The sequence below is a fragment of the Ammodytes marinus genome (genome assembly GCF_949987685.1).
Source record: "Ammodytes marinus genome assembly, chromosome: 16".
Taxonomy (NCBI): domain Eukaryota; kingdom Metazoa; phylum Chordata; class Actinopteri; order Uranoscopiformes; family Ammodytidae; genus Ammodytes; species Ammodytes marinus.
The window spans coordinates 12053914-12076992 of record NC_137220.1 but is presented as its reverse complement, the minus strand read 5'-3'; the positions used below and the strand labels follow the sequence as shown (position 1 = coordinate 12076992).

At 41.4% G+C, this 23079-nt stretch overlaps 1 protein-coding gene across 5 annotated transcripts in view; it reads right to left on the bottom strand.

Moving 5' to 3' along the window:
• Positions 1-207: 207 nt before the first annotated feature.
• The window catches only part of svilc (supervillin c), a 31853-nt gene continuing 8981 nt past the window's right edge, over positions 208-23079 (bottom strand). For 2 of the 5 annotated variants that reach the window (XM_080044752.1, XM_080044756.1), the window contains 28 exons: positions 22088-22149; positions 19590-19735; positions 18881-19109; positions 18016-18554; positions 16966-17068; positions 15343-15390; positions 15117-15179; positions 14019-14111; positions 13816-13909; positions 13436-13513; positions 12665-12863; positions 12076-12242; positions 11365-11466; positions 11145-11281; positions 10322-10469; positions 9971-10116; positions 9129-9304; positions 7743-7887; positions 7220-7538; positions 6415-6557; positions 5991-6093; positions 5261-5465; positions 4711-4844; positions 4232-4387; positions 3524-3667; positions 3015-3127; positions 1746-1904; positions 208-1522 (listed from right to left, as the gene is read on the bottom strand). In XM_080044752.1, coding sequence (XP_079900878.1) covers positions 1433-1522; positions 1746-1904; positions 3015-3127; positions 3524-3667; positions 4232-4387; positions 4711-4844; positions 5261-5465; positions 5991-6093; positions 6415-6557; positions 7220-7538; positions 7743-7887; positions 9129-9304; positions 9971-10116; positions 10322-10469; positions 11145-11281; positions 11365-11466; positions 12076-12242; positions 12665-12863; positions 13436-13513; positions 13816-13909; positions 14019-14111; positions 15117-15179; positions 15343-15390; positions 16966-17068; positions 18016-18554; positions 18881-19109; positions 19590-19735; positions 22088-22149 — 4241 coding nt within the window. In that variant the 3' untranslated portion in view covers positions 208-1432. The remainder of the gene's footprint in view (positions 1523-1745; positions 1905-3014; positions 3128-3523; positions 3668-4231; positions 4388-4710; positions 4845-5260; positions 5466-5990; positions 6094-6414; positions 6558-7219; positions 7539-7742; positions 7888-9128; positions 9305-9970; positions 10117-10321; positions 10470-11144; positions 11282-11364; positions 11467-12075; positions 12243-12664; positions 12864-13435; positions 13514-13815; positions 13910-14018; positions 14112-15116; positions 15180-15342; positions 15391-16965; positions 17069-18015; positions 18555-18880; positions 19110-19589; positions 19736-22087; positions 22150-23079) is intronic. The other 3 variants (XM_080044754.1, XM_080044753.1, XM_080044755.1) reach the window with 3 other exon arrangements.

Below are 23079 nucleotides of genomic sequence, written 5' to 3'. Positions count from 1 at the left end.
ATTGATGGAGAATCTGATTTCTCTTTCTCTCAAAGATTTTTTTAACATGTAATGATTCCCAGAGGTTGAATTCCAATCACTTTGATGTCCCACTTTAACATTGCACCAGATAAGTTTCATTAGTCCAATACTCTGGGGTCTATCTAAAGACAAACCCATCAGTATGTCTGTTGTGTTTAGTGGTAATTAGCATGTGCTACCACAAACTAAACGTAGATGCTAAACATTGTACCGGCTACACATCAGCATTTTAACGTTGTCATCAAGAGAATGTTAGCAGGCTGATGCTAGCATTTAGCTTAAAGCACCACAGTGCCTAAGTGCAGCCTCACAGAGCTGCTAACAAGTGTGAAGAAGTCTTGTGTTTTTTCCCTGTATAGTTTATGTAAGTCAGTGTAAGACAGAGGGTCAAGAGGCACTTGTTCTTTAATTCCGACAAAATGTCAACTGTAGCAGCTGTTTCTATTTACATGTAGCCAGGATATAACCCAATTATCACAGTAGACCAAGACATTAGGCCCATCAAAATTAGCGGTTCAAAGTGTAACTGTTAACACGGAAACATTGAACCTCCACACATTATTCAGTGAAACAGTATATCATTGTGTGTTGCCGTGTCGTGAGGATGTTAAGAACAGTGTGTGGACTGTGGTGAAGCAGAATTAGTGTGTTGTTTTGGACCAGGGGGATGTTATTGGAGCACGTCTACCTGCTCGTCCATGCATAGCTAATAGTGAAACCCCAAGGAGCCTTAATAAGGCTTTACCCACATCCGCAGTGAACACATAGGCTTAGGCTACAATACAAATGGCACAAACCTTTGCGCACACACACACACACGCAAACAGGGCTGGTAGACAAATGAACACATCAATGCATTGTATGACATATTTTGGTGACAATCCGGCAGGAAAGAAGAAGTTTTTTTAACGTAAGCAAAGAAATGTCTCTCTGTGCATGCAGGGAATTTTGACAAAAAGTTATCAGTCGAGAAGGAAACATTAGAAAGTGGTAAGCCTTTTTATTTTTGTTTTTCTTGTTTACATTGTTTATTAGCATTGATCTTTTTTTAAGCACTCTGTTGTCTCATCCTTACCCCACATTTTGTTACTGATGTCCTTTCCCCTCACTACCACACACCTCTTTCTTTTTCATTGATTTTTACAGATGAGATGAAGTTTCATTGAAGAAAAGAAAACAAAATGTGTTTTGTGTTTTTTTTTGTTGCTCTGAACAAAAGCTACGGAGAAATCCATGTCCACACACTCATACCAATTCGACATAAATAAAAGTGAATATCTTTCCTCATTTTATCACGTTGTGAGCAGTCCTTTGTACAGCAACATGGTGCTGATAAACCCCCCCCCTTACACAAGGCCATCGTCCCTGTTTTGTGGAGCGTCAGTCGGCCTCCACTAGTTTTTTCCTCCCTCTAGCAAAGCAGCCCTTTGCTTTTCTTGAGATCAATTTGCTTCCAGCTCGGCAGGGAGTCGTAGTCATCTCTCTTCATTTCCAAAATAGTCTGAAACACAATTGTGGTGATTTATTTAAATCCATTCTTATATTGAAATATATCAATGTTAACGTTAAGACTGTATAACTCCCTCCTAGGATTTATCATCATGTTACAAATATGAGGGTGTTTTATTTTCATTTTTGGAAGATAATGGTGAACACTGCCTCATGGTGGTTGACAGACGTCATTGCACAGTTTACAATTATTATCTGGGCCCTGCTTGGTTTACCTGAAAGTCTTGATCAGACAGGTAGAGCTCTAGGTGCTGGGGGTCCACTCCCTCAGGTAAGGGGCTCTGCAGCAGCTCCTCCAGAGGGTACTGGGTCTTCATGAGCTGGGCCAGGGCGTCCTGCACCAAGGTCAGCTTCACCCGCCCCGCCGCGTCGCCCTTAAATACACACACAGGGAAAGAGATGTGACTGTGACTGCCAGCAAATTACTTTATTAATAGCTGGACAACCAAATAGGAACTATACTTTAAGGACAGTGAGTCGGGGATGAAATACTTCATTGCTTCACTCATTTGTTCCCCTGAATTGTGAATTATTCAAATTAATTGACACTGTTATAAATGGAGAGCCTAGTTGAGTTCTCTCTTGTATTATGTCTTGAAAGAAGCGCATTTGTGAAAATGTGTAGACAGAAATAAACAGTTTTATCTGAATGTAGTCAAGTCATAGCTTTAAAAAATATATACTGTATATATGTTGGTGTCATTTAAAGAACAAGTGTGGTTCTTTCCCGATTTATGCCATGTACTTCATAAAATCACACAAGGGAGTCTCAACTCATTGGAAAATTCAACAGCCGTTTAGTATCACGAGGATCGACAAAATAAAAGCAAACGGTCTAATCAGTTAGAGTAATAACCGTTAAAATTTCAAAGAGATAATGCAAAAAAAAAATATTATTATTCCAACCAGACATTTTATACTTAAATGCTCCGCAGCAATTTTTATGAGCCAATAGTGAGAGTGAAATGCATTCAATGGAGCTATCAGGGACAGGATGAATAATGGAGGAAGTGTGGTAAGAAAAACAATCAAATTCTGTTTGTTTTTTAGGCAAGAGATATATAAAAGCAATGATGATGTTTTTTTTTTGGGAACCTGAGTTCTCTCTTGTCACATCATACCTTGGTAAAGCCCAAAAAGAAATTGAAAACACTTTTGGCTTCAAGCAAGAAAACCATAGCACGGAATGGCTTCTAACAAAGGACGAATGGATGGCAAACGTCAACAAAATTGACCTTTACCTTATGACTAAGATGTTAGCGATTCGATATGTAAAAAGCTGGAAAAAATAGACAACGTACATGTTCCTATAAGATCTAAATCATTACATATACTTTAAAAGACCCCTTCCAGTATATGTTTAGTGTTGCCCATGTATTAGCTCCTTTCTTTTTCTTGCTTAAATTGTCAAGACATTCTCTTTAAAGACTCAAAGAAGACCTATACATCCCTCCTGATCATATATAAGTGCATGGTGTTGGTACCTGTGTGTGTGGCCCCGGGCTCCTCTCCCAGCGGGGGAACACATTAGTGAAGGTCAGAGGTTCTGAACCGTCAAAGATGAGGTAGGCCTGTGGTGGGCGTCTGGGGTTCATCTCTGGGGGGGAGGGGAGATTTTTTTTTTTAACCTCAACAGCAAGAATGGTAAATGAACTCCACTTATATAGTGCTTTGCCCTGGGTTTTCACACTCCCAAAGCGCTTTACATTGTTTTTTACAAATGCACCCATTCACACACACACACACACACACACACACACATTAATACACCGCTAGCAGCAGCTACCACGCATGGTGCAAGCTAAATATCGGGAGTAATTTAGGGTTCAGTGTCTTGCCCAGGAACACTTGGACATGTGGCAGGGAGACAGGGGATCGAACCACCGTCCCTGCAACCCAGTGGACACCCTACCCACTTCGCCACAGCCGCCCTGGGAATCCACAACTTATCATTTCCGAGGCCTTTATTTCCAACAACAGGTCCCTCTTTTACCTTTGCAGTACTGCAGGGCCGTCTGCATGGCACACCTCCTCTCATGGTGCCAGCAGCCCCAAGCTGAAGCCGAGCTCTCCGTCTGCTCCGGCTGACCCCTCTGCCACAGATACACCTCCAGTCGGTTATCCAGCAGGAACAAGGCTGGCACACAGCACAAAAGATAGGCGATATTTTAGATACAAAAAAAAAGCAGAATCATATCAGGTTTAGTTTAGACAAAGATAAGAACAGGGCAAATAAAATGTGTAATAAAAGTGGATATTGTGTATCTCTATATTTCATACTTAAATCATGTGATAACTGAACCATCTCCTTGACATTTACAGTAACATACAGTAACTCCACAATGCTGCTGGCTGATGAAACCAAAAGAATGTGGGTTTAAAGCTTTTGAAAATGTCCACAAAATAAATGATTATTTCTAAGCTGAAAAATATATATTAAGAAATTACAAGCTCAATGTGAATGTATTATTTACAGAAAATTTTCTGAAAAACACCATAAAAATAACTTGATAAAGTGCAGTAGGCCTATACACATACAAAATGTATTTAAAAAACAGTCAGTGAAAATATATTTATTTTATTAAGAATAGCAATGACCCTGTACAGTAATTAAATATAGAACAGCTTTCGGTCTTTTAAGCCACTTTTTTTAAAGTGTCATTTTGTGTGTTGTGTGAGAGTGTTTTGCGTGTGCTCTCACCATGCTGTGGCACAGAATACAGGCTCTCCTGGACGAAGGGCATCGCCATGACGACCCCCGGCATGCGTGTGGGACTCTGTAGCTCCTCCCCCTGGAAACTCCCCGAGGAGGCGCTCAGGTGGAAGAGACGAGGTGTGAACGTGTACTTCCCTGGATCTGACACAAGATGGAGAGAGAAAAGAATGATTTTAAAGTGTGAACGTATGAGAGAAATGTTCCAGGGGGTGTTGAAAACCAGAGGAAGTGTTGTTATTCCACCACCCAACCCATTATTTTAGTCTTGCACTTTATATAGTTGGAAATTGGGTATTTGTTGGTTGCATTATAGATATGGTTATGTTTCTGTTACAGTTATGTTTTTACTGTGTTGTCTCCATCATGACTTGTGTACAGCCGGACAGGTACATAGGAATTGCACTGCGCATTATCCTGTGTAATTGTGTATGTGACGAATAAACTTAAACTGAACTATTCCCCACCTTGTAGCATGCAGTCGTAGGCCTTCCTGTCCATCTGCCCCAGTGCGGTCCAGAAGTCTGCGGGCTCTGAACCCTCCTCCACCGCATGTACCTTCACAGTGCTGCTTCTGCTCAGTCCCAACTCTGGTGAACACCTGATGATAACACATACAATTCACAAGTTGGACAATGGTTTCAACCTATACACCTAAGACTATAACGTTCTTTTTTATCTAAACTTACAAATGACAATAATGTCATTTGCTTTTATCTGATTTACATGTATTTGTATTTTTATGTTATTTTCACTTAAGGATGCCTAGGAACTGCCAATGAAAACTAGCTTTTAAGCTTACTCGGGTGCATTTTACCTTTTCTCTAAAGAATGTTAATAACGTTTCAAAAATTCAAAAGGCTTTATTTGTCACATGCTCATACAATATGGGCAGTGAAATGATGGTAATATAATATACACTGTCCCTTTTTAAAATAAAAAAATAGATTGAATGATTTTAACCTTTATTTTAAAAACATCATTGGATCCTACCATCCTGTGGAACGTGTGACTTACATGTGAGTAAGCCGCTCCACTGCCCTCTTGCTGACCTCTCTGGAGCTGCTTTGAGCTTTACAGCCGGTCCACAGATACAGCGCCCCCTGCTGGCTATTGAGCAGGACAGCACAGCCCCGGGACCTCAGACTGGCACAGACGCAATCCACTTCTAACAGAGAGCCCTCCTCTGGAAGCTCCCCTCGCACACAGAACAGACGCCACTCTGCTTAAACAGACACACAAGAATATGTTTGTTTTTTTTATAAAAAGGTGCAGTGTGTCATGTTTTTTGGCGTCAACTAGTGGTGAAAGTTCTAGATTGCAATGCACCGTCTCTACCACTCCTGTATGGAGAATTTACAGAAGCTACGGCGGCCTTCAAGGACAAGAAAGTAGTTAGCCTACTAAAGATGGCATCATCCATTATTGCCTCAAGTCTTTCCACAATATCAAGAACTGAGGTGAGAATGTATTAAGTTATTCAATATATAGTACTTCTTCGTTTTCCAACAGGTGCATTTCTGGCTAATATATATAAAGGCTTAAGGCTAAAGTTTGTCCATTCTGTGCTACTGTATAAACATGGCAGTGCAATATCGCAGGGTGCCCCGCTCCTATGTGAACATAATAGGCTCATTCAAAAGTATTTTCTGAATAATGCCAATGAATTCTTCACACTGTACCTTTAAATAACCAGACAAAAAAAGGAAAATAGAGAAAATAAAACATAAATATGTTCTTACTGCACCTGCATTGGTGGAAGCCTCTTCTCTCTTGCCCTTGTGAATGACCAGGCCGCCCTGGAAAAGCTGCAGGAAACACGGAGGCTCCTTTCCCTGAGGAACCACCACCTTCACACACACAACACAACACAACACACACGGCTTTGAGCTGAAATTTTTTAACTTTATTTGTAGATTTGGTTGCAGTTAAGAAGAAATGTATTATCAACTTACAGTTTTGCATCCTTGAGACATGTTAAAAGTATGATGTACTATACAAATGTAATGTGTATTTTGCATGTAACGCCTTATACTGTACTTTATCTATTAACTACAGTCACCAAGTCGAGAAGTACCCAATGTGTACTTCAATATGCCACTTGAGTAAATGTGCTGACTTTAGGATGCAGTCGTGTACAGGAGCAGGTGATGTATTTTTAAAGGCCATACCTGTGACTCTTCCTGGTTGTTCATTCCAATGGACAGGAAAGCAGCCGTGTCCCGCCCACTGACACTGGACTGACGGCCCCTCCACAGGAACAAGGCTGTGTTTTCTCTAGGTCTGCTACACTCATCAGAGCTGTCCATCTTATCTGAAGCACAGAAAAAAATCAATATATATAATCAACAACTGAAACATTTCTTGGGCGCTTTTGGGATTTTTCTAAGCTCCTGCACCAGTTTCGGGGAGGGGCGACATTTGTAAATTGCCAAACGTGCCATTGCCATACGGAGTTTTGTGGAATGATAGGCTTAATCAACGTTGTCAACTCGTTTGTCGATAGCTTGAATAAAAACAAAATTTATTTTTTTTCAGGAAAAGTTACGCACTATAGCTTTAAGGCATTCTTGTAGTTGATGCTTTAGTCCAAATACAACAGCTATAGATATTCCCTCTTCCTAAAAATACAAGCAGTTGGAGATACAAAATGCAAAAGGTGCAGTATAATGTTATCCGATTTTCTCCAACTTTAGATGGGACATGACCTCCCTGATCCAGTAACTATGTGTCGTTTGGAATAGGGTATTTCCATTTAAAAAGTATCAGTCTCCTATCCAGAAGAAACCAGTGCAGACGATGTACGATTTTAAATTGTATAACGGCATGTCTGAGACATATGGAAAATTCTCATCATTATTTTGTGCCAAATTTCCTATGAAATTGGTTCTTCTAAATCTGTCTCCCACTTATTTTTAAGTATGTCCAAAGGTGTTAAGTTGTACATATTGAGTAGTTTGTAGATTCTGCACTGACCAACAGTGTTGACGCTGTAGGTCCAGCGGATGACGTAGGAGTCTCCCTCGTGGAGCTGCCCCGTGCTCTCCACAGGGGTTTCGCTGTCACCAAACTCCTGAACGTGCCAGGTGTCCACGGCAACAGTGTCCAGCTCCGCCTGACGTCCCTCCTCTAGTGTAACAACTCCGTGGCCCCTCTGCACGTCCACCCCGGCCAACACGTTATGAACCAAACCGTACCCTTCCAGAGACACGCCCGATACCAGAGCTTTGGCATCACACGCACTCAGGCAGTCCGGTGATAGGGACACGGGCTGGGAAGACTGGACCAGGACGGGCTGTAAATGAACGAATGAATGGATTTTTTTTAGAAATCTAGATATTTTTCCACAATGGTATCGTATTGTGACTTTTAAATAAAAAAAGGTGGAGTCAACAATTCTGGAGAATGTTTGTTGTCAAATTTTATTTTTTTTGTCAAAATCAGTGAATTTTTCAGAATCGCAAACTCCACCTTTAACTTAAAAAACTGTGAGATGAACCTGTGTTTCCTGGTTGAGCGGGGCAGCTTCCTCCCTGGCTCCTCTCTGGCCCGTCCAGTCCAGGAACTTCTCCCTAAACAGAGCTGTCTCTTTGTGCTCTGACACACAGCCAAACAACGCCCAGCCGGGTCGCCCCTCTCCCCTCCTGAACAAGGAAACAAAGTTATTACAAAAATACCCATAAATCAAGTCTCTAGATTTGACAGGGAATCCATCCAAAAGTATAATGACTTGCAATAAATCAACTTTTTAAAAGCTTTAATATTAATTAATAGAGGAAATGGTTACTGTCTTGTTTTGTGAATGCACTTATGATAATGTTATGCCACAATTTTATCATATTTTACGTGTACTTTTGCACATTTTGGTACATTCTGGTATATAAACCTACAGCTATATTAATACACTACGTGACCGGCGTAGATGCAGTTACTGTATATGGCATGCCAGGAAACATTCAGCTACCATGGCTCACCTGGTCAGGATCCTTTAATTACAATAAGAAAAATTGTATTGCTACAGCATCCAATGCTATTTAGAACTTTTGAACTGTGTTGCAGTAGTTTTTGTTTGGCCCTTTTATTGTTTCACAGAGCACAAAGCCAGATCAATAAATAAATTATTTCCCCAGTATGTTGTGAAGGGAAATTGCTTGGCCTGCACAGAGCCCTGACCTCAACCATGTCCAACATCTAAGGAGTATGAGCAGCAGACGAGACTTAGACTTTATTGTCCCCAAGGGGAAATTCTTCTTCACGTCACAGGTACATTTATGGGCCGCACGCCGACAGACAATGTACAGAAACAAATAGCAGTCATGGTTTGGAACGATATGCAATATAATATACTGTAGATGTCCACTTGCTTTGTTCAGGCATACTTTTGGCCGTGTAGTATATTAGGCTGCAGAGTGTATTGTAGGGAGTAGGGACAGAGTAGACCCGAACGCCATCTCTGTGTGTGTGGCAGGTAGCTGTGTGTTTCTATCCACATGCTTCTTTTTTTTCTCTCTTTAAAAAAAATGTTTTTGTTGCATTTAAAAAAAGAAATATTAGACAGTTTGAAGAGACAGCGATGAACTGCTGCTTATACCAGATGCCTTGTTGGAGTGGATTTCATAGCATGCCATGTGGGCCAAATGCGTTATGCTTCGGTTCCTCTACACACAGTATGGAATAACATCTCCTGCAGACTTCTCGGGTGGTGTGGATTTACAACCAATCGATTTTATTGTGTTAACCAAACCCGCAAAGCTCAATACGTGTGGTAAATACTACCAAGCCATACTCCACTGTTTTCTGAACTGTTTCCCAATATTAATGTGCTGTGTTATTCTTTGTTGTGAAGCCCAGACTGAAAGCTTGCCTGCCTGCGGTGTGAACTTACAGCGGTGTGCTTGGGTTGCTCTGTGTGGGATCCAGCGGATTGACTCGACAATTGCTGTAGTCGTAAGCTCCGGCCCACAACTGGTGAGTCAGCTGCAGGGCAACGTTCCTCCTGCCTGGGGAAACGTCCTGGCCGTGCCACAGGTACACCTCGCTGCCGAAATCAAACACGAAGGCCTAAAGACAGACACACACACACACACACACACACACACACACAGTTAATAACCCATTCAGAACCCAATTATGATCCAAACAAATGTCTCAAATTGCACTCCAAAATCATAAGCAATAATAATAATAAAAAACATTTATTATATGTTCTTTTTTCACATCCAATGGAATGAATGAAAACAACTTAACACAAGACACCACCCAAAAGTAAAACTTTCTTTCTTTCTGAACCCTTTTTGAAATATATCAATTGATAATTCATATTTATGTTTACTTAATACTAAGTGGTGCTTTCAAGCACATTGCATGTATTTTATTTGTATTTACAAAAAAAATCACAATTAGTCATTAAAGAATGAAATACAGTCAGTCCAGAGTCTCCTTTTTTTTCTATTATTATTTTTCTATGTTCAGTTTATTGACTTATTATCACAGCACTAAAACTTGTTAAAGTTGTTTAAGGTCCATACAATGACAATGTTTGAATATCGTTGTTGAAATTACAACCCGCATCTACTCGGTCCAAGTATCCTGGAAATGTGTAAAGTATGTCCATTGGAATGGACAGGGGATCTGAACGGGTTAAAACAGACTTATAAAAGACCTTAAACAAATTAGAAACAACACACAACCAACACCAATCCAGCAACAGGAGAGTAGAGCTCAGACCTCAGTGGAGCCCAGCAGGGAGACAGTGGGGATGGAAGCCCAGGCCTGTTCATGAGGCACTAGTCTGTTCTCCACCAGCCTGTACACACAGTTAGACTCTGCCACGCCACACTCGTAAAGCTCGTCCTCCTCTTCTGCACTGGCTCCTGTGGAGAGAAGCAAAACAGTTTTTTAAACTGCCAAACAGTCCATATGTACACAGATTTGATATATATTTGCATCATAGTTGTGATTATGAATGATTATGATTATGATTGTGAATTATGTAAAGGACCGTTCCAATCCAATATCTGTATCACGTCAAATATAGCTGCAAGCCACGTATTCGATACACTTCTATCGACCTCTAACCTCTGTATTGTGTCCGTCCTCCCAGAAGGCTCCAGAAATCTATAGCCAGACTGCTGTCACAGTTCAGCCCCTCCTCCAGATGCACCATCTGGGACGCCTGACAGCCGAGGTCCCTCTGACTGAGGATGGAGGATGCCAGCTCAGACGCCTGCAAAACAAAACATAAGCAGTTTATAATACCACAGGGCGGCCAAATGCAATAAGGTAGTAACAAAATACACGTTGTGACCTTTGTGAAATTATCACAAAGTAACTGAATCAAAACATTCACATTGTGTTGCTTAGGTAATTCCGTATAAGCCTGTGTGATTAATGCAGAACAAATATAAACATGGCTGTTGTTATGATTATGTAACCTGAGAGCTCAGAGCATCAATACTGCCAGTAATACCTCCAGAAACAGTATAAGTGCATTTGACCCCATGTGTATGCTGCTCACAAAGGCTCCTTAGGGCATTGAGTACCATTTCTTTAATGCGTTTTGTAGCATGAAATGGAATATATGAATGTGGAATAGGAATCAAGTTGTTATTATATAATTTTAAATTGTAACACCCAGAAGGAGATCCTTCTGCTGCATATGAAGTGATGCTGGGCATATGTAAATGAGGTTGTTGTTGTTGGAAGCGAAGCTCCTATTTAATTTTTATTTTTTACAAATTTGCAGCACATTCACATTCTGTAATTTCACGCTGACAACACACCGTTTTAAATCAGCGCCTCGGAAAATGAACACATCACAGTAAGTTAGTGTCCTCTGTGTGTGTGTGTGTGTGTGTGTGTGTGTGTGTGTGTGTGTGTGTGTGTGTGTGTGTGTTGGTACCTTTGCTCTTTCTTGCTCATTGGCAAACTCTCCGCTCCACAGGATGCAATGTTCTGGAGTGACCAGCAGGTAGCAGTCTCCGCTGTTCAGCGACCGCGCCGACGGCTCCACCAGACGCACCTGCACACGCCGCCTACCTGTCAACACAGGCGCCAGTTAATAATAAAAAAACACAAACCCAAAGTCACAAGTACAAAGATATACCCAAATCTGTTCTGACCTTTGATGTGAACGAGCATCAGGCTGCTGAAGGGCGGATACGTCTCGAGCAAATCTTCTGATCTGGTGAGATGCGAGTCTGTCACGGAGCAGTTCTTAGACTCTGTGGGGAGGCGAAGACAATCGATAAAGAAAGACAAAGGAAAAATAGCTAGAAATACCACCTGGCTGTTGCCTAACAGTGAAAAGTACATTTGTGAAAGGCAATGCTTTAAATAAGGTAAAGCTCCTAAGAAGCTACAATATGGTACAAGGTCACTGCGACCTCACAATATTTAATGTTGCAGTAACCTTTGACAAAGTCTATACAATTCATCTTTCAGCCACATTTGTGGAAACTTTGAAGAAAATCCCTAATAGCTTTCTTGAGATATTGTGTCACTAGTACCTTTGAAATCAACTAAATGTAATCAGTTTATCCCCTAATCAAAGTTTGAGTTTGTGGCAAATTTGACGAAAAAATCCCTCAAACCATTCTTGATTTATGGGGTTCCTGAGGCATAAGGTCACAGTAAACTTGAACTTTGACCTACACAATCTATTCAGTTCATTCTTATAGAGTGGTCAGCCATATGTGAAAATTTTTAAGTAAATCGCTCAAAGCTTTCATGAGATATTGCGATCACAAGAATGGCCCGGACGGACAAACTGACAGAGAGACATATTATAATAGAGATAAGAGAGACAGTAAGAGACAGTGTTCCCCGCTCACTGTTCTCTGCTTGGATCCTCTGTTCAGAAGCCGAGTCTATTCTCTCTCCCATGTAATCCTGCCTGACGTCCTCTCTGGCAGCCAGGGCCCGGAGAGGGTTTCTGGAGCCCTGAGTCCGACGAGATGGACGCACTGACCGCCTGTGCTCCGCAACTGCTGAGGTCAACCTGCACGCACACACGCACACACACACACACACACACACACACACACACAAGTTATCTAATTTAATAGCTAATGATTATGTATGCAAATCATATTGATTACAGACTCAACGTTGGTCATTAGTACATTTTTAAAGAGCTCCGGAAGTTTGCCAACCCTGCCAGGAGTCACCAGCAGATGGCTGTATTATACCTTGCAACAAATCCAAAGCGTAATACTTCTCCTCTCCATGCATAGACTGACACACAAGATCACCTGCAAATACCAACATGTAGCTTCTCAATAATACTATCACAATCTTTGAGCACTATTGCACTTAGGTCCTCTTCAACGGTCCATATGGACATTTAGAATATTATGTGTTCTTTGTCCCTTATTAATCCTACATTTTAGGACCATCTTTGAGATCATTTCTTGGGCTCACATGGGTGTGTTGGTCTGGCAAAGGACATCCAGGTCTTGCTCGCTCTCTGCAGTAGCCACGTCTCCACAGGCTGGGAGCGTGCGGGCGGAGGGAGGAGACCGATCGCCGTAGAAACCTCCGTCAAGCATGTTTGATTCATCCACGGGCGTCTCCTCCTTCAACTCATGTGGAGACTCTGAGAGAGGAGAGCTCTGTGGACCTGCAGCGGGGAGACGGAACAGGAAACGTTAACTTAAAACGTACTACTTTAACTTGAACGACCTAAAAGTGGAGTTGTGGATATATCAACACATGTCATATGGCCATTGTATTTGGTCCAACCAGGCCTTTTTCCAACAGTTGGAGCAGAATGTCAGCAATTCTGGTGAAAGCTTGTTGTCAAAAAAAAATCCAGTGTTAATACATAGCCTTTGTTCTGTTAATGGGTGTGTGAAGAGAGCACACACACAATATGGACAGGAAGTGGATCTAGAGGAGATATTCACTGGTTTAGACAAAAAGTGTGTTTTTTTTTTGTTTGTTTTTTTTGGCATTTTTATGCTTTTATTGATAGTGTAGAGACAGAGTTGAAATGGGGCAGAGAGGGGAGTGCAGAGAACGACCGCGGGCTGGAATCGAACCCGGGTCCGCTGTTGGCCGAGGCCCATGGGGGGGACGCCCTACCAACTGAGCTAAGGGCGCACCCGACAAAAAGTGATTTTGACAACAAGCGTTGTCTCCAGAATCGCTGTCTCAACCTTCAATTCAGAGAGCTTTTTTACATGATCTTACCCTCACACTGACTCACAGACTGCATTGAGCACTTGTTATGAGAGGCATTGTTTCCGTCTGATGTTGGAGATCCAAGACCTGACAGGTGGTATACACAAGACGGTCAAGAGAATCACATATTGTTCTACCTACCAGGCTGTGTTGCCAGATCTCGCCAAAGAAACAAGCAACCAGGCCTATCACTAAAAAGTAGGCTAATGTAACCAAATAACAAGATAGATAACAAAAACATGTAAACTTTATGTAATGCATTGGCAGCAAGCCCAAATAAGCAACTGCACTTTAGAAACAAAATATATATATATATATAATATATACAATATTGCTACTGGTTGAGTTTAAAAGATGCAGAGTTTATGATGTGAGCAAAGTAAACTCACCTCTCTTGGCCATACGTTCGGCCTCTTGCTCGTTCATTTCCTGCCGTCCGTTCACTTCCTGGTCCATGTGAAGCTCATCCTCTTCTCCCTTAGTCTACGAAGTCAAAGGAACAAACAAACACAATTGAGTTCTTCTGCAGATTAAAACATTATAAAAAAAAAGGTATTACTAAGAATGATGTAATATTTCAAAGAAAAGCAACCTCTGCCTGCGACACCTTCTGTCTCCACTGAGGTTGTTGAGGCTGGTTCTCGGTGGGAGAGGCGACTTCTTGCGCCTCAAAGGACTGATTCATCTGAAGGTGAAGTGAAACGTGAAAATAACACAAGACAATTAGGTAACAGGGAGGAGTCCTTTAATGTGAGAAAGCAGAGGCAGACATGCGTGTATTAACCTGTTGAACCTGATTGATTTGGTAAAAATAAACCATCAAGAGAACGAGATGCAAAACGTGTTCAGGCAGCAAAACAAATAAGGCATATACCTGAAGTGCACACTGTTTCTATAAAAATCATATTAAGAGATGAATCATATTGTTTGATAAGCATTTGACCTTATCTGTGTTTCATTGCTCAAAGCTGCTACGCATGGCTAACATGTTCAAAATGTTATTAAGAGTATAGCTCACTTGAATAGTACTGAATGAGTATGTACTGTATATACAGTACATGGCATAGTGGATGACGTGTTTATATTATTGAACCAATGTTTGGCTGCTTCGTATGATCGGTGTATTATTTTGTGAATGTTGATTTTGTCTATAGTGTCATTTAACATCTTTGGGGGTTCTGGCTGAGTCCATCACACAAATGACTGAATAATGTGCATTTCTCTGCAAGATTAACTTCACCTAATGAGAAATGTGAGTTTCATGTTGACAACATTTAAATCATCTCCTTGTCCAATACTGTGTACATTGCAGGTTAAGAACTAAATTTGAATGTTTCGTTGTGAGGGTACATCATAATTTCCCAAGAGGAATATACATATTCATACACATATATGACAGAAAGAAAAGTGTATAAAGTAAAAGGAAAAGTACAACAGTAAGAGTTAAAAATAACAGAAATAACATTGAAACTCTGTGATAGTGAGAGCCGCGAATGTTTCACTAAAAAAACAAGGGGTTATTCTCAAACAACAACAACAACAACAACAAGAACACTCTGGAGGTGACAGAGTTGATCGTTAATGAAACTTCACACATGTTCAGCCAGTCACAGCCACATGGGAACTTTTCACTGCAAACCAAAAAGCAACGACCGATCTTTCCATGCTACAAGCGGCTTGAAACAGTTACCTGATTGAAACACATGATATATTGGGGCGTGCTGCTAGAATAGACGGTGGCAAAGACGGGTTCCTGGGAGAGAAGGGGAATTAGGAGAGAGAGAGAGAGAGAGAGAGAGAGAGAGAGAGAGAGAGAGAGAGGGCCAAGCTAAAGCTATTGTGAAATTTGAGGAATGGAGATGAAAAAGGAGATTAAGAACGATAAATGCGTTTTGAAGCATTAGTCAAAGACATACCCAGCACTGAGGGTTGCCATTCTCCACTGGAAGGATTTCGGTCTCTTCCTACAGAGGGCAGTATGGGGAAAGCAGGGGGGATAGACAATTTAAATATATATATAAAAATGTTATCGGTAGTGTAAAATTCAAAAGAGAAAGTAACAGAACGGGGGGGTTTAAAATTAATACTTATACATACACACATGTGCTGTCACAATGATGCAGCTGAGATCATGAGGCCATAAAAATGGTTGACATTTAACGGCCAGAATCAACTATGCGTTTACATTACAGATCCTGTTCTGAGACAGTGAAACCCACCTCACTACATAAACAAGTCTTACTCAGTTTGGATACTCCATATTCTAACAGTAACATTAGTCTGAACCCCAGACATTTAGCACATGGCAAATCCACAGTGCTGTTGCTAAGAGATGCTATATCGGGTTTCAGTGGAATGACAAATACAACGATTAAAATACACAGCGCCCTCTCTTCCCATTCGGGATGTAATGGAGTGAACCCAACAACCTCTACACGCAAATCTTTCATGGGCATTTCCATAGAATTTAGACCAAAATATCCGCAAACGTCTGTGACATTGTGCTTATGAAAACAATTAAAGCTGTTGGAAGAATGGTGTTGAATCCGATGTAATGGGCTCCTCCTTTATAACAATTGCAGTCTTTGTTTCACACAATCAACAAGGTAACAGAGTGTCTGTTTGCAGTCAATGATTGGGTATATTACATGAAACAGTCCTGTGTGTAAAGATAATTCCCTATTTAGAGGAAACAAGCTTAGACGATGGAAAAGTAACCGACCACATTGAAGTGACTAAACTAATGTTTTGCACGTCCATGGTTCCATGTAATGCTGGCAGCACATCAATGTACGAATGTTTCCAAAATGATGGTATACTTAAAAACTATATTCAATACACTAACTCTAAAGTTTCCATTGATAGAGACCTGAATGATGATTGATCAATATTGTATTTGCACTATCTTTGCTGTCTTCCTATGATGTAAAACAGACATCACAATTGGTTACTGCTCAGATGTGTTTTACATTTTCTTAAAGTTGGTTTCTCATATAAAGTATATGTGATTGAAGGCGATGTGAACTTTATTAGTTATCAGTTTGCATAATTCTTAAAGCCCTGAGTAGCACCAGCAGGTGTTCCTCTGAAGCTGAATATGAATATGAATGTATAAACTCCCCCTATCAGAGGAGGGCAGAGTGGTAGCCTCTTGTTTAAAGGTTATATCAAACTAAATCCTACACAAAAAGTAGGCAGCAGTTAAGTGGTGGCATTTGGTAGGTGTATACAGTATAGGCACCTCTGGAAACCCCCATTGCCTGGCTCTGTTATGTGTTGGCTCTGCTGCTGCACTACAAACTGTATCCCTTTCAAACTGCTGCCAATCTGAAACCCCACTGGCTCCAAACGGGGTTCTCAAAGGATTAACCATGTTGGAGGGGGGGAATAGAGGTTCCCCTCTTATACGGTCGAGAGAAGGGGGGGGGGGAACATTTGACCAAACAGCTGCTGATTCTGTGATTGATTTGTTCCACTAGGAGTTTCATTGTACTCACTGAAGGCAACACAGGCCTTTTACAGTAACTGTTTCTGTTTACCTTACTTCTGCTGGTGCTGGTCGTCTCCTGCAGTTTGTTAGCGTCCTCTACCAGGGTGACCTGAAAGTATCCAACAGCTGGGCTTTCTTCTTCTTCATGTTTCCTTATGGACAGATGACATAGAATAGAAACCATAAATCTCCCAGTTCATTTGGCACCGTATGCACTTGTGATTTGATCAATTTTGTAACCCCATAATATCTTAACAGAGGCTCGCTACAAAGAGTTTTTTTTTCGGATTCAAGTCACACCTTTGGATAAAAGCAGTAGTGTTTTTTCGACATCAGTGCCCAAGTGCATGCATTTGTTAAGAAAGCGAGTTACAGAGTTGATGAGGTAATGTATTTATTTATATGTGACGATGTAAGATTAATAATGGTAATATGACGACGGTGTAGCAGATTTAAAATTTGATTTAGTACCGTTCAGGAAACACAGGATGTTCCGGTCTGCCTGCCATTAATAGTTTTGTCCAGGTTCCAGGGAGATTGTACCCGAGCAGTGGCAATAATAATAACTATATAAAAATAGGATGCTTTTCACTGATGGTCTCGTTTGCTGTTAGAGGTCATTTATGATTATCATAAGAATCAATTAGACCGTTTCATCAACATTTAAAAGTTCCTTGTAGGAGGTTTAAATATCTTAAAAAGGTGCACTATGTAACTTTGGGTGTGTCAGAGAAGAACATTTTCTAAGGTTTATTCTCATAACTGAATAAACAAACGTTTCTTACAGGAAAATGTGACCCCTGGAACACTGTTTGAAGTTAGAAAGCTTCCTGAAATAGTTACTGTTTCACTGTTGTCGTTTACAGCAGCAGGGTCCACAGTTTGGTTTACAAACATATTCTAGTCTTACGTTTGGTTCCATGTTCCTCAAAATAATTTATGATGATAGAATTATTCAATACATGTAGAGAAAATATGTTTTGTAAACTAACTGCAGGCGTCCCCTCAAATGATCATATTTCATAATATCATAGGAGAATCAGACTTTCCTGATTTTTTCTGTTTCAATAAAAGGCTTGTTTCATCCCCCTCTACTTACTGAACTCTCCCGGTAGTGTCCGAGTTGTGTTCCACAGAGGAGAGCAGCTGTTCCTGGGGCTTAGTCTCCTCCATATGACCGTCCTGCTCCACCAGCAGGGCCCTGGTCATGGGTGGACAGGCGATGGTTTCCCTCCTGGCTCGAGCCCTTTGCCGCCAGGGAGCGGCTGCCTGCGAGCGGGAAGCCTCTCTTCTGCTTCTCCTGGGCGGTACAGGAACCTCCTCCTGCCAGTCAGTGCCATCCACCGTCCTCACCGCCGCCTCTTCACAGACAGCTCCACCATTCTGCTCACAGCTCTTCTTCAGGATCCCTCGCAAGGCTGGCTCCGAGTCGTGGCGCTGCAAGGCATGCTGGGTAAAACCACCACCACCACCACCACCACCAGCTTCACCAAGTACGGGACCGTCGGTGTCAGCGTCAGGTCTGGGCTGCTTAAGGCGTACCTCGCTGGGTTTGAGATTGACAGATGAGGCCTGCTGTCTGTCGCACAGGTGAGGGGACAAGCTGAAGGCGGGGAGCTGCACGGGGCCTTTCTGTAACTGAACAAGGGATAAAGCACAGCTGTGTGGGATACAGGTAGGCTGTAGGTAATTGTTCAAAATGTTCTGGATTTAGAAACGCGTCATAGGCCTTCAAGTTCTGTGCTACTGGCGGTGCAACATGGTGGTGCACCCCTCTCCTATGTAAATATAAAGGGCTAATTCTAACGTATACAAATAAAAATAACTATATTTTCAAGCGTTCAAAAACCAATTATGAATATTATATCACATTTATTCAAAGTCTTTTCTGTAAAATACCAATCAATTCTACACCGTTAAGTATATGAAACATGAAACAATGACCACAGTTTGATATGACTCACCATGCTGACCTCCTCCACAGTGATGGGCTGTGTCCGGTAGCGAGCCCCCTTCCCCCTGCGTCTCTCTGGGGGCCCATCAGCAGGGCCACCCTCCTCCTGCCCGGGCAGGGACAGTTTGTTGAAGAGGGCCAGCTTCTCACTCATGCTCAGTTTACAGTTCTCATCCAAATCCTCCACCGGCTCGGCCTGTACTGGCTGGGACTCCACTGGTGGTGCTGGTTTGGAGGCGCTGCATGGGAAACATGGTTTGGAGTTGGCTTTTAACGTAAGAAGTAAATCTATCCAGTATTTCACAAGAGGAAGACAAGAAGAAGAAAAGCTGTGTATTCTAGATACAAGTTCAATTTCTCATGAAGTGGTCCAACTTTCCAAGTTAAAACCCTGTTACACACCAAAAGTGTATTAATCCACAACATGAAATAGCCATCAACAAATTCTCAGTTTATTCCAGTTTGAATTACTTTATGTTAAAAACTATATCCCGCAGATTTTTTTTTTACCTTTTAAATATTTTTCTCATGTTGGTTTTGTTGACAGTTTAATACTAGCATTACTGTTTAAACAACCGGAATGTCTACACCAAAAATGGCTAAGCTAAAGAAGAAAACTATGCCATACCAATATTAGTTTGTAATTGAAATAAGCTTCTTTATATGTATTCTAGTGCTAAATGATCCTGCCATCTGACCACCAGTCTTCCCCACCTCACCTGATGGCCACGATTTCCTCGCAGGTGATTGGCTGAGTGAGAAAGCGATGGTCGTTGCCACGGCGTGCCCTGCGTTCCAGACAGACACTTCCTGAGCGAGGCTTCAGGAAGGCAGAGGCCTCGGGGGCAGCAGACTTCTCCAGCTCCTGCGGAGGTAACGCAGTTAAGGAACATATAAATACCAAAACATGAAAGGGATTATGGTCAACTTTTCATTTTTTTTCCCTTTTCTTAATTGTTAAGACTGTTAACTGTTATTTCCTTCACTTTGTGTTTATCATTGTGTATGTTCTCTCACATGTAGTCGTTTCACATTTTGTTTTCCTTTCCTTTTTACTTTTGTACTTAATATACAATTTTATTCCATGATGATTCCAATTTTATATGCACTTTGCACAATAGTAATGGCCACAAAGAAAATTTTCCCTGAATGTATAAGTGGAATATTTGTCTGATTGAATTGCTCAATAAAAAGATACTTGAAAAGAAAAACATCAAAACATGACATCTGACCAGCTCAGCCATTTTTCTCACTATAGATCCCATTGTTTAAATGGTGCAGTCAGCGATTCTGGAGAATGTTTTGCTGTCAAAATCACTTGTTGTCCTTATTAGTGAATATCTCCTCATGATCTGCTACCTTTCCATACTGTGTGTGCACTGAAAAGAAATCTAGTTATAGGCATTGTAAACTTCTATGTAAACAAGGTATGTAAAGAAAAGGGGCCCACTGTAGCTCGTTAACAATGATAAAGCAGTGTATAAATATTGGATTCTTTTTACCACACACACACACACACACACACACACACACACACACACACACACACACACACACACACACACACACACACACACACACACACACACACACACACACACACACACACACACACACACACACACACACACACACACACACACACACACACACACACACACACACACACACACACACACACACACACACACACACACACACACACACACACACACACACACACACACACACACACACACACACACACACACACACACACACACACACACACACACACACACACACACACACACACACACACACACACACACACACACACACAATTATGAGTAGATATTCACTGATTTTGGACAACAAACTTTTTCCCAGAATTGCTGACTCCACCTTTAAGATCAAATAGCGGTCTCAATCCACGACCTCCACCTGATACATTAAAGGGCGACCACAAAAACATGGCTAGTGAGAACTCCCTCGCCTGATGTCTCCTGTTCTATTTGTATGGACAGATGGAGGGAGGGGAGGAGGAGGGTTTTGGATAGCTGCTGAATAAAGAGACTATAGCTGTTAAGGTGGAGCGCATTGGCTATGTGGATAGAATGCCAGCCCCAACAGGTCACAGTGTAACCAGAGCTCTGCCGGCTTCAGTTACCTCGCCGCCTGCCTTCCACGGAGCAGCTGGGCTAATTATAACAGCGCTGCTACGGTTGCCAATGGCAATACTGTGTCTGCCACATTTTCACCTGGTGCTCAACGACTGAAAGTGTACGGGAGAGGAAAGGTAGGAAAGGAGATGGAACTGTCATTATAGAGGAGAAGTCCCCCCAGAAGTTCATTTTCCTGACTGCTTTCTGTTTAATCTATAAATATAGCGTCTCTTTTTATAAGTACAGACAGACACACTGCAGCATCCAACCTAACTGTGGATCGAGGCCTGGCACCTGTTGGACCATTCATATCCCTCAACATGGTCAGCTTGTGTTCCGCGTGCTCAGCTCTGGCTGAGTGAAAGGTGAGAAGCTCACAGTAGCTGTTCAATACATTTCTTGACAAATTACCGCCGGTCCAAAATACTAGCTTGGGGACATCCCATTGGTCTTCTTAATTATTAGATCAGTTTTGGTGTTAAGTGCCTTGCTCAAGGACACAATGGTAGAGATGGTGGGCACCGTACATGCAATACCAGCCACCACTAGTTTTACAAGTAACACCCTCCTGTCCGGTGCCGGGGATCGAACCAGCGACCTTGTGGTTACTAGTCGGCCCCTTTTCCTTTATGCCATCCTACCACCCTTTTTTTGTTAAGTTAAGTTAAGTTAGAACATAATGCATTGCAGTAGATTAAACTACCCAATAGTACATACAATTAGTTAGAATGAGCTCAGCACTAAAGATTCATCAACAAACATAAGAAATAATAGGAACACACCAAATGGAACATCGTTCAGCAACAATACTTTTCAAACTTTTAAGTCAGTATGTTTTGGAAGAATATATTTTACTTGCAGGGGAGTATTTTCACAGTGTGGTATCATGTTAGATGGAGAAGCCACGGACGGACGGACTGACTGACTGACTGACTGACTGACTGACACCCCCCCCCCCTCCCCAGATCTCCAGACAGATTCATTTTTAGGACATACAGCACACAATAAGCAGGTCATGACCAGCAATAAAGATCCTGTTTCAAAGCTGAGACTAACATAGAACATATACTTACTTTAAACAAAGACATCTTGGCTGCCACACTCATCTTGGCTCTGTCATCTGTTTTCACATCAGCTGTGAGGTGGGGAAAAAAATAGATATAAAACAATCCATAAAGGTTTGCAAATAAACATGATGACAGTTTGTGAGAACTTCTGACACTATCTGACACTATAGGCTTTCACATTAACACTGATAGAATGTGAATGCTGGTAACCTGATTACAGTGAAGAAGTTTTGAGTTAATTGAACTCAACTTAGTGAATTTATAGTGACCATAGTTCCATTTCATGTTAAAATTGCTCAAAAAAAAACACTGGAAGAGTACGATTACTGATTACACACCTTTTCTGAGCAAAATTTTTTATCCACTATCTTTACACATCACAATTTGAGTGCCGTTTACACTTAAGCCTTATAATAAAAGCAGGCTAAAGACGCAGGGATGTACTTTAGATAACTGGCCAATGAAGAAAGTAACAACTGACATTTAAAAGCAGAAACGCACTGACATCTATGAAGCATCAGCCTGTTTGAAGATAAAACGCATCCCTGCATGTTTGTTGGAAAAATGCAAATGAAAAGTGGGCAGCTTTGGTGTAAAACTCAAATTTAAAATGTGGAAGTCACGATTCTGAAGAACGTGTGTTATGAAGATCACTTTGACAAAATCAGTGAATATCTCTGTTAACAGAATTTAGTTTGCTTTATTGTATAATATTTTAATGCACAATACATGCTTTCTGGCTGTTGAACTTTGTCCCAGTAGATTAAGAACTCCAAAGTGTTTTGCTACAAGTTTGTTGTTTAGCCTTGAAAAAGAAACTGCCTAATAAGATTTTGGCCCATACAGAGGTATGACGCATTCATGTGCACAGTAATTTCACTCCCCATATTCTGTTATCAGACATTATATGAAGGATAACACCAGCTGAGATGAATTTCTGGGAATATCTGCCAATTAAAAACATTTCTGCTTTCGCCAGCAAAATAAGGGCTGGACAC